The following is a 12,095-nucleotide window of genomic DNA, read 5'->3' as shown; positions in this document are numbered from 1 at the left end:
GGTTTCAGACCAGGACGTGTCTGTGGAGGCTGGTACGGCAGGGGGTCTGTTTAGCTGCGTGGCCAGGGAAGGTGCCTCCTAGAGTGAGAGTCCTCCAGAAAGTGCTCCCCCTTCAGAGATGCTCCACCGCCTAAAGGTTGTAGATATGAGCTTGGGTTACCCCATTGTCTGGGCCTCCCGGGGCGAACACAGGACTCTGCATTGAGAAGGAACATCTCTGGACTCTGGGCCTATGTTACTTACTAACCACATGGCCTTCGGCTCCCTTTGTGGGTTCTGTTACTGTGTATCGTACCCTGTCAGATTGCTCAGCTCGGAGGGCAGCACACAGCTGCGGTGGGGCTGGCCTGATGACCAGCCTGGTTCTCGTCTTTGAGCCACTGGGACCTAATGGTTCCCAGGTACTTAACATTCACCAGCCAGGTGACCCACAGTCCTGAAGGGAGCTTCTCCATCAGGAAAGCGGGGGCTCATTGCAGAAGCTGTTTGCTCCTGGCGATGTTGTCCTTATAAAGCCTGCCTGTCTTCCTTCACGCCTCTCCCCTGCTCTCACCTGTGCCCTTTGGGGTACATGAGGTCAGAGCGGATTCAGAGGGCAGCCCCCTGGGGAAAGCTCTTTTCACTTCCTGCCAGGAGGGAGACTGACCTAGAGGAAGTGGCGTGCTGTCCTGACAGCCCCTGACTGGGCCCTTGGTCCTCACACTGCGTCCATGAGAACCATTTCTAAACCAGGCGTAGAGTCTCCACTCAAAGGAGAGGAGCAGAGGGGCTGCCTTCCTCCCCTGTGAGAGGGAGCCTGAGTCCTGACTGCGTGCTGTGGACTCAGTGTGCACACACATGGGAAGAGTGGGATCTTGGGGCGGGCGCGTGGCTCCAGAGCCCAGCCTCATCCTCTTCCCGCTTCGTGTCTCTGTAAGCTTGAAGCAAGGTCTCTCTGGGTTTCGGTGTCTTAAGGCGGCACACAGGTTGGAAAGATGATGTAGGAGAACTTGCTTTACCTCATAATATGGTACATACTCAGGTCAGCGCAGAGTTGTATCTGTTTGCCGTTACTCAGTGCAGAGACATGCAAGGGAAGTAAGTCAAACTCCTGCGAGTTTTCTCTGAGTACCAGTTCATGGTCCTCTTCCTCTGTTCATTCTAGCCATGGGACACCAGCGGCTGTATGTTACTGTCAGGGGCCACACTGGACATTTGAAGTCATTTTTATTAAAGAAAATAGACCTTTTACCCAGCATACTCTGCGGGATCTAGTATTTTTAAAAATTTTAATGGGTGGCCTCATCCCCGTGGCAGGGCGCCAGGGTCCAGGGCCGGCCTGCACCCCCTGGGCTCTTGGATCTGAACCTTGGGGTTCACCGCTGTGGCCTTGTGACGCATAACACACATGACAGGGCCTCAGCTCTCTGCTGGCACCCCAGCAGCGCGGTAGCATACACCCTGCACTTACACTGCTGATCTGTCTGAGAGATGGTGTCAAAACAGCACTGAGAAAGCCAGCTTGCTCTTCAACAGCACCTTTGCAGTTTTCAAAGCAATTCAGAAGATCATGTTTTTATCGTGCAGAAAAATAGGAAATGAAAACGCGCCTTTTCCCACTCTCCCCATCTGTTATTTGTGATAGCCACCTTTACTACTTAACTACATTTCCTTCCAGGATTAGTGTTAGGCCCACACCCTTGAGAATGTGTACACACACATGTACAAGAATGTGTACACACACATGTACAAGTGCACACACACGTGCGCACCTGTAAAATCCACTGAAAATTTTAACTTGATTGTGTTACAGAGACGTGTCTCAATTACTTGAACCATTTGTCTGTAGTTAGAACTTTAGGTTGTTTATAATCTTTTAGCTCTGTAAGTAGTTGGGATAAGAGAGATAGAGAAGTGATATTCCCCCCCCCCCCCCCCCCCCCCAGAATAAGGGTTTGAACTCAGGGCTCGGGTACTGTCTCTTAGCTTTTTTTTTTTTTTTGCTCAAGGCTGGTGTTCTACTAGCTCTTCAGTTCCACGTCTGGCTTTTGGGTGGTTAATTGGAGATAAAAGAGTCTTATATTCTTCCCTGCCTGCTCTGGTTTCCAACTGGGATTCTCAGATCTCAGCCTGCTGAGTAGCTGGGATTACAGGCATGAGCCGCCCAGCTCCAATTCAGATCTGATCACATCAAAAAGAAAGCTCATTCCCTGGGTAGAATCATATCGCCCTTTATTGGGTATCTGCCAGCACTGGGCACTTTACATTGTGATTGCAAATTCTTTCACAGCCCTGGTCTCCTCTCAGGGGAGCCGAGGTTGGGGAATGGGGGTTCCTGGAGGTCACGCATTGCTTTCCAATGCCTTCACACTCACCTCCAAGGGGCGTGGTCAGGACTCCCAGGCAGCACTGGAGGGAGACCAGAGTGACCCTACTTTGCTTCTCTCACCCAATGACCCTCCTAAATCAGGAGCAGCATGCTCTGCCTCACACACCCCGGGAGGGGGAGTGTATGGGGTCATTTGGGGAGACATTGGCTTTTGTGCTCACTAGTAGGTGTGTCTGTGTGTGTTGCCCATTATGATGACAATGGATACTCTTTACATCCCACATCTGATATCTTGCATCTGAGATCCCAATTAGTTCTTTAGAGCTCCGAAATCACAAGCTTCTATGGCTATGATTATCTCAATAGGATTACCAGCCCTTCTCTGGGAGGATAATTGAGATCGCACACGGCACATCTTTTTCTTACTGCCACAGAGTCTCCAGCCACCCCCTCCCAGTCTCCCATTGTTCTCCAGCGACTGCTGTTCACCTCTTTCTGAATAGGGACCATTTGGGGGTCATGAGAAGCGTACATCTTCTGTCATTATGCAAACCATGGTAGCCACTGAGTGTTTTCTCTCCTCTCTCTCCCAATGATAGGTACCCGGAGATCTGAGCCAAACATCCGAAGACCAGAGTTTGTCAGATTTTGAAATGTAAGTCTGTGCGTGTACTCATGAGGGGTTCTTTAGGACTAGGACTGTGTTGCTGGCCTGTGTCCCCACAGACCCTGGGGTGGGAAGCAGAGGCCACTATGATATCAGCCCAAGGCCATGTGGTTGTAGAGGAACTAGATGGAAGATCACTAGGAAAACAAGACTGTCAACCAGTCAGGCACAGCAGATGTATTTACAAAGCACTGCACCCCATAACCACCTGTGTCAGTCAGCTTTCTGTTACTGTAACAAAGTACTCCAGGCAATCATCTTTAAAGAGAAAAGGTCTATTTGGTTTCATAGGTTTCCATCCATGGTCAGACCCACTGCTCTTGAGCCTTACTGAGCAGCACATTGAGCCTGGGAAAGGGTGGTCGGCAGAGGCAAAGGCAGGAGCCAAGAGGAACAGCACTGTCTTTAGGCTGTGTGTGGTTTGGGTCTAGGAAGGTAGAAATGTGCCCGTGAGGGTGCGTGGATGCTTGGTGACTTGACAGGTTTCCAGGCTTCCCATATGACAACAGCACCATGAAAACCCTTGACTGTGCCCTACACAGGCCCTGTGGGGAGCAAATCAGCTAGTGCAGGCAAGAGCACCAGGACACATACTGCAGGTACTCAGAATGTCGTTCTCTGTGTGTGGTGCTGGGATTGAATCCAGGGCTTGCACATGGTCGGCAACCACTGTACCTGCATAGTTGAATTTAACTCTTGGTTTGTATAGTTTTGGGGGAAAAGTCAAAAGAGGGCATTTGTGCCTGACATGTCCCTCCACCCCAAGCCACTGCCACTCTCCTAGTGTGAAAGCAGGACTCTGGGGGTGAGGTCAGGGCAGTGAGGGGCAGTGCGCTCCGTGGACTGCTCCAGAAACTGAGGGGTCACCGTGTACTGCCTCCCGTGTCCTTGAGCACATTTGTCATAGGCCAAGGTCACTGGTTGGATAGAACAGAGGGGAAGCTATCCAAGCGACCCTCAGTGTAGGCTCAGGAGTCTGAGTGGTAAGACTTAAGCTAATCCCTATCTGACTGTGTGCTGTCTAGATCGCTGGGCAGAATGCCTCTAGGGACAGACTTGTGTCCTGCCCATGTCCTTTCCTGTGAGTAGAAGTAGTCAACCCTGCTCTCTGCTCCCATGCAGATCCAACCGGGCGCTGATCAATGTCTGGATCCCATCTGTGTTTCTCCGTGGCAAAGCAGCTAATGCATTCCACGTGTATCAGGTGAGTGCCTACTCTTCAGGAACACGTCTTCACTGGGCCCGGGCACACCTATTTGTTTGCTAGGCCCTGGAGCTCTACCTCTCAGTGGCGGGAGCTGTCCAGCACTGGAGAGGAAGCTGGGGGTAGCCGTGAGTCAGTTATGCTGGTGGAATTGGGCAGGACTTCCTTGTGTGCCCCTTGTAGAAGCTCAGCTTGGGCTGCTGGAGCAAAAGTGGGGATTTGCAGTGAAAAGCCAGGGGTGGGTCATGCTGGCTCGGCAGTCAGGTCCGGTCAGATCCGGAAGCTGTGGCTGACATGTGTTTTTGTTCTTGACTTACTATCTGTGGGCTGATGGATGGTCTCCCAGCAGGGCCAGCCTGATGAGATGGCTCCAGTGAAGACCAGGCTGGCTATTCTCTCATGGGTCTCAAGTCCTTCCCTGAGCCTTAGAGCTGGGCTATGGGCTTCTCTGTCTGGCTCATGTGACCTTCACTGGAGCTGGGATTGGGGCCACGTGCTTGACAGTGGAGGGAGGTGGTACCCCAAATGAGATCCAGGCTGTGCTTCCTTTCAGGGGATTTTTGAGGTAAGGTCTCACCGTGTAGCTCAGGCTAGCCTAATACTTGGGATCTTCCTGCTTCTGCCTCTGGTGCTGGGACTTTGGGTATGTAACAGCATGCTAAGCCAGGCTCCACTTGTTAAAAGAAGGGGCAACAGCAGCTTGACAAGCAGAGGCTGTCGACACCCCTAGGGGAAGCCCAGCTTTTCTTCTCTTTGACGTTCTGCTGTCTCTTTCCCTGCTGCCTACTTCTACTGTGGTCTTTCTCTTTCTTACTGTGGTCGATTGCTTGTTGCACCCAGGCATTCCGGAACTGCTAGTTTTAGCAGACTCTGGTCTGCTTTCTTGCTTCCTCTGTGTGTGTATGTGTGTGTGTGTGTGTGTGTGCATGCGTGCGCACTCACGCGTGCACTCGTGCACATGCGTACGCACATGCTATATTTCAGGTAGGGTCTCCTACTTTTATTTTGGCCAGCCTTAGGCCCTGGTCCTCTTACCTGTAGCTCCAGCATAGCCAAGATTACAGATTCACACCATCATACCTGGTTTATTTGTTGAAATGGAGTCTCACCTAGTTTTACCTGGGGCTGACCTTAAACTGCAATCTTCTCGATCTCTACTTCCTTCATGGCTGAGCTTCTAAGTGTGAGCCATCTTACCTGTCCTTTTGAATTACAATAATTTTCATGCGATTTTGTCCTGGGTCCCCCGGGCTCTGTGAAAAGCCAGGGTTTGTTGGCATTTTCCTTAGTGGGAGAGACTCCATGGAGAAATATCCTCAGCTGTCAAGATCCTCTCCCCAGAGAACAGAGTGGTGAGAAAGGACTCACGGTTTAAATCTGTGGCCTCAGGTAAACCCAGTTCCTACATCTGTAAAATTCAAGTGATAATCCTTGTAAACTTGTTGGGAGATTAGACACATATAGCCCTCAGCGGATACTCATGTGCATGTCCTGCCTCCCCAGCAATCACTCCGCTTAGCCTCAGACAGAAGCACATTTGTGAAGGTTACTTAAACCTAATGGCCAGAGGAGCAGGAGTCTGGCCCTTTTGTGGATAGATGTGTTCAACCCAGAACGCGTTAACAAGTGGCTGGCAAGTCCACATGTCCACGATGCTCTTGGCTGTGGCTTAGAAGAATGAGCAGTGACAGATTTCCACATCTCCTCTTCTCTGGGTTTCCCTTTTTATCCCAAACCCCTAGAACAGTGACAACACACATGGTCTTATTCAAGCGTGGGAGAGCTGGGAGGTGTTGCCTGGAGGACTAAAATGTGTGAGGCGTCTTGAGCTCCTATATTTCCTCTTTGGAGATCAGGAGGCCCTCATCAGGGTTGGCTTTACGTTGTTGTTATCGTTGTGTTTATTTCTGCACTGGCCTTGCAGTTACGGCACAATTCTATTTTTCCATTCTACGTGGTGACAGACAGTTCCCTTCAGAAAGAATTCTTTTAAGTAAAAAGCAAGTGAGTCAGCGTGAAGCAAAACACAAGATACTAGTGAAAACGGCTCCGAGGGAAGGGTGGTGCTCTGTGGAAAAGATGGATAGATTAAAAATTAATAGTAATGGTAAGAAACAAGCCGCAGTGTCCGGTTGCTGGTTCGTGTGTGTTGTGAACATGAGCTGTATTGGCCCTGGCACAGTGCTGGGAGGGGAAACTCTTTGCTGCCCCCCAGTTTTGTAGGCGAGGCAGCAAGGGCACGCACGTTGTACTCTGTCACAACTTCAGCCCAAAGAGCAATTCCAACTCGTTTGGAGACCCGTCCTGCTTACTGCCTGGGGATAAGCTTGAGCTTCTCTAGTAGCATCTGGGGCCAGTGTCCTCCTAATAGAGGTCTCCTTCCTCGCATGGACACCCCCTCACACCCCTGGGATGGCAGGTGGCAGGCAAACCTGCAGCCAAGACTGGCATTTTCTGTTTTACTGGCAGATCCTCTGCAGTGCTCACACCACATTAGTGTGAAGCCCACCAAACCACAGAGCCAGGTCTGAAGTGGTTTTGCTTTGGGAAATGGTGAGAGCAGGCGCTGGTTTCCATCGGTGAGGCCCTGGGAGGGCTCCAGGGCCGCTCCCTTAGGAGAGACTGTTTGAGCAATGTCAGTGGTCCTGAAAATCTGCCTTGAAGGATGGCATAGGAACTATACTCCCCAGCCCCAAGACACGGAGCTGATTCTCCTGCAGCACAACTCTCAGCACTTGTGCTATGGGAAGAGCTCTGGAATTGCTGTAGGCAAAGAGAATTCTAGTAAGAAGGGCTGTCCGTTGACAAGGCTGCACGTTACTACTTAAAAAGAAGGCTTGCTGGGCACCAGTGGCTCACACCTGTAATCCTAGTTACTCAAGAGGCTGAGATCGGAGGATTGAGCTTCAAACTAGCCCAGGCAGGAAAGTCTGAGACTCTTTTTCATTGATGAACTTACAAAAAAATTGGAACTGGAGCTGTGGCTCAAGTGGTAGAGCACTAGGCTTGGGCGAAAATGCTAAGGGTCTGCTCTCAGTTTCTGAGTTCAAGCCCTAGGACCAGCGCACATGCACAGGCACGCGCACGCGCGCGCGCGCACACACACACACACACACACACACACAGAAAGGCTTGCATGCCCGTGTCCTGAGGAATTTGAGGCAGGCTCCACCCACCACCGCAAGTCAGAGGTGGCAGCAGTTTTCAGAATGGAAATAACTGGCATCCAGAGAAGTTCTCATCTGTGAGTACTTCTTAGCTGCTGGGCTGCCATGCTTGGCTGCCAGCAGGAGCTTGCCATACAGGAGCAGGAAGCAGCACCCAATGGGATGGGAACAAAAGGGAATGCTGTCTGCTTCTCCTAGTCTTGCTTACACTCTCCAGCCTTTTCATGGACACAGTGGGATTTTCTAACCATTTGACATTTATGTTAATCAAGAAATGTCAAGTTTATGTCTTTGCAAGTGTTGGATCTGACTCTCCCCAATAGCCCACCTTCCCGCCAAGTTTGAGATCTTGTTTGATATTGATATCCAATCCAGTTAGACATTAAAACAATCCACCTGTCTGTTTCTTGAGCAATGATTTCAGCCACTCAGTTGTCATGAAATAGTACATCAGCCCTTAAGTCTCTCTTTCTCTCTGTAAAAAGCACTGTGGTGAAAGCGCAGTCGAAGTTACTGTCTGTGTGGGACTGAGCCATCTGGCACGGTCTCTGGGACAGTTTCCATTTGCAGAGAGTGAGGTCCTCTTTGTTTCAGCCAAGCCTTTCTTGTGGAATAGCTTCTTGCCCCCCACTGGCTGGTAGGAAAGGTAGTCCCCCAGAAGACTAGCTTAGCGAGCACCCACAAAAGGGGACAGGGACCCTGCTACCCAAAAGTTATTTTAAAGGTTTAGCCTGGCTGAGCATGTGTGTGTGTGTGAGAGAGAGAACAGAGAAATCCATTCTTCCTATCAATAATGGATCACAGGCGGCGCGGCCTTCAGGTGCTGTAGAAGAGGAGGTGTTTTCCACTTGAGGCTTTGCGCTTCTCAACTTTTCTTTCATCCTCTTCCCTGTGATGGCTTCTGAAGGCTCCAGGGGTCCATTACCCTAGGCTCTGTACTTTTCCCTAAGCAGTGTAGAGCTGTGCAGGGCAGAGGGGTAGGAAAAGGGAAGAGAAGGGAGGTAAGCACAGAAGGACAGAGTCATTGATCCACATAGGGAAATGAGAGTACCTCCTGGTGCCTAATTGCAATAAATCAGGATGGCCCTGGAGTTTTACTGAATCTTCCTGGGAAAGCAAAACTGCTGTGTTGAAAATTGCTCTAATCCATGTGGCCCCACTGAAGGCTGTTCGGGCTTTGTTTTGCTCCATCCTTGTGGATCCGATCACAGGACACCTGCCTTCCTCTTCTGAACACAGTCCTCTCCTTGGTGTCTGCCTACTGTTTCCTAGTTTGGAGGGATTGCTGCTTGTGCAAGTGTCCTGGGTAAGGGATACTTTGTTTCCTAAAAACAAAACTGCCAGACTTGTCCTGGTGTGGGTCTGTTTGTACTTACTGTAAGTATTTCTCTGGGATAAACAGAAGTGAGTTTGCCATGGTAAAGAGCATTTCCATTTTTTTTTTTTTTTTAATTTCATAGGCCAAGGGCAGAACAAGTTTCTAGTCACACCACAAGGTGAAAGAGCACATCTATCCTTGTGTTCTTGCCAACATGGGTTAGTATCAATCCTCGAAATCTTACCGACTTGACAGGGAAAAAAATACATTTCCTTGATTTGTGAATGCACGTTTTCCTTCTTGTGCCCGAGGCTGAGCAGATACCTGTGCTTTACTTTGCTGTTTCCATTTTTAGTTTGTGAACTGCCTGTCACGTCCTTCTCTGTTCTGCTGTGTCACTTGCTTCCATATCCCTCCTAGGGTCCTCCGATACTCACCCTCTGTCCTAGAGGTTTCAGATGTCACTGATCTTTTCACTTGCTTTATGAATTGTTTTTCAAATGTGTTCTTTTGCTTCCTGATCTCCAAAATTTTAGGAAGAAAAGAACCTTGTGTTTGCCCTGCTTACATATTGTGTATTATTTTGTTTCTCTATCACAAGGGCTCCAAGATTCTGTAGCCATGCTTTCCTTTGGATAGATGGACACAGAGATGTTCAGAATGCGTAGTAAATGACTTGCTCACGGCCACACAGCACTAAAGCGACATCATCTCTTACTCCCCTACCTGATGTCCCAGGGCCCACAGGGCAGAATAGAAACCAGTAAGTGGAAGGTAGACGGAAACAAGTGGTGACTCATTTATCTGTCGACCTGTCCATCTCTCTGTTTAAGCAGCCATCTAGCCCCCCTGGTGGTGGGAGATAGTCAGAAACCACAGAGCTCAATCTTGGTCATTGACTGCTTTATATAAGGAAGGTTGCATGTGGATAGTGTCTCAAAGGCAGGGTGGTCTTACCAAGGAGACCCCTTCTCATAGATGTTAGAAGCCCACCGCAGGCCACATCTGACCCTGTCCCTTGCAGCAGGGACTCACTAACTTCCTTGTTGTTAGTTTCACTGGAACTGAAAGACTTGAGCTGGAGTAGAAGCTGCCAGAATGGTGGGGCTGCTGCTGCTCAGCTGTGCTGACCCGGGGTTGAGGGAGGCAGCCTGTCTGCAGGAGCTGTTTGTAGGCCGGCAGTAGCTGCTCAGATGTTGGCTCCTGCGGCTTATGTTTATATGACAAATGCTTTCCCAGGGACACAGCCTGGGGATAATAGCTATTTTATTTCTGGGTTTAAAGAAACAGCCTTGTGTGTGGGGGGGTAGGGGGGTGGGGGGGAAAAATGACTGAATATCTCCCTTGGCTTAGCTGAATTTTCTTCTGGTTGATCTTTGGACCACTGCCACGTGACACCAGGAAGGCTGGGACCCTTTGATTCCTGTCTTCAGAGCAAGGCTTGGAAGAGCCTGGGTCTCCTAATGAGGCAGACATGGTGGTGCTGTTGCTTTAAGCTTCCAAGCCCTTCTGTACCTCTTCCACACACAGCAAAGCATTTCCAGCCCACCTTGAAAGGTTATCTCCTTCGTGTTGCTTTGCTGGCAGCCTTGTCTCGAGAAGCTGTGAATCCTAGCTCTGTGCCAGGTTTCCCGGCAGAGCGAGATTCTGCCAGACTGCTCGGCTGTCTGGAGTTCAAAGAAGCAGCTCGAGTTGGCAGCTGTGTTGAGGCTGCTTTTCAGGGGCTGAGAGAGTAAAGGGTGTATTACTCATTGGGGTCTAGGGAATAGTGTGAGTGTTAGCGCTCAAGATGTGGAGATGGGAGACAAGGCCTCAGTTCTAGTGTTGGGGTGCTAGGGCTCTAACAGGGCCAAGATGACAGGAGGCAGGTGCAGAGCAGGGCTTCTGGGGAGGATTTGGGGAAATAAGCACGGGCGTTAGCTAAAGGAAGTTGCACAGTGAACTGTTGCATTAAGTTGGCACCAAGCCTGCCTTCCCTTCCTTCCCCACCAGCTGCATTGATCCCCTTGTGATAAAGGGAGACAGAGGTATAGGCCTGGGGTATTTATTGAGTCTTCAGACACACAGCTTGGATTCTTCACCACCCCCTCATAAGGGAAAGCATTTTTCATTCTTTTGACAGGTGGGTAAGACGAGGCAAGACAGATGTATTACTCTGCCCTAGATAATGCAGCTCTTGACAGCGGAGCAGAGCTGCAGACCTCCAGCAAAATGTCACCTCTTTCTTAACTGGGTGCCTATGAAGGGAGACTGGAAATGATGCTGGTGGCAATCTTTGATTACTGATGATGATTGGTGGTGGTGGTGATGGTGGTGATGGTGATGATGACAATAGGGATGGTGATGATTGATGATGATGGTGGCCATGATGACTGGTGGTTGTGGTGATGATGATGATGATGACGACCATGATGACGAAGACGACGATGACCAAGATGGCTGGTGATGGTGATTTGTGATGGTGATGATGGTGGCCATGATGATTTGTGTTGGTGATAGTGAGGATTGTGGTGATGAGGGTGGCCATAAAGCTTGATAGTGGTGATGATGGTGGTGATGGTGATGATTTGTGTTGGTGATAGTGAGGATTGGTGATGATGAGGGTGACCATAATGATTGGTGATGGTGATGATGGTGGCTATGATGGTTAGTGATGGTGATGATTGGTTGTGGTGATGGTGATGATATTAATGGCTCCATAAGAGCAGCTAGATTCTTTTCACCATGGAGTTAGTCAGTGAAGGAAGGCTAATATTGATCAGCGACAAAATAGCAAAAGTGCAAAATAGCAGCCATGCACCCCTGTCCACAGGGGACAGGACAGATACACTGGGGTCCACTTATGCATGAGGGGGTCCCAGACAGCTAGGAGCCTGGAAATCTATACCTATGCAGCAGTGTGGGCGGTCTCTTAAATGCTAGTTTGTTGCTCACAGCTTACAACAATAGGTTTATTGCCTGTCTATTTCCCCTTCCTGGGTTAGCTGTGACTGTATTCCACATGGTCTCCCCGGACTCTGGGAGGAAGAGGTTGTCGTTAGCTGGGCATGCTGTGCTTGTGGGGGAGGGACAGACAGCAGGCTGTGCTGTGGTACTGAAAGCTGCTTAGAAGCCATGGGGTGGCAAGCATTACCCCAAGAGAAACACAGCCTCCCTGGTGGTAAGGAGCCGGAAGCTGGGATGTGCCCACCGGAGGGACCCTGCAGGCAGCATCTGAGCTACCTGGTGGAATGGTCTGGAATGTACCCCCACAGGCAGTGCTCACCTGCTACAGAAAAACCACGAAGGTGGGGAAGAGTTAGGCAGCCATTGAAGAGGATACTGCAGGCCTTGTGTCAGCTTGTGTAGCATGTGCAACAAAGTGGAAAGAAACCCAGATAATAACTGATGAGAATGTATAGTTTGGGCCCTCTTAAAATAATTAAAATGCA

At 49.9% G+C, this 12,095-nt stretch overlaps 1 protein-coding gene across 3 annotated transcripts in view; it reads left to right on the top strand.

The window, feature by feature from the left end:
• The window catches only part of Snx29 (sorting nexin 29), a 232,860-nt gene that overhangs the window by 176,833 nt on the left and 43,932 nt on the right, over nucleotides 1-12,095 (top strand). For all 3 annotated transcript variants that reach the window (XM_042698295.1, XM_042698296.1, XM_042698294.1), the window contains exons 17-18: nucleotides 2,908-2,963; nucleotides 4,098-4,179. In XM_042698295.1, the coding sequence (XP_042554229.1) occupies nucleotides 2,908-2,963; nucleotides 4,098-4,179 (138 nt within the window). The remainder of the gene's footprint in view (nucleotides 1-2,907; nucleotides 2,964-4,097; nucleotides 4,180-12,095) is intronic.

Source organism: Dipodomys spectabilis, unplaced genomic scaffold, assembly GCF_019054845.1.
Source record: "Dipodomys spectabilis isolate Male_0828 unplaced genomic scaffold, ASM1905484v1 ptg000231l, whole genome shotgun sequence".
NCBI classification, from domain to species: Eukaryota; Metazoa; Chordata; class Mammalia; order Rodentia; family Heteromyidae; genus Dipodomys; species Dipodomys spectabilis.
Note: the sequence above shows the minus strand (reverse complement) of the source record. Positions and strands in the feature narration are given on the sequence as shown.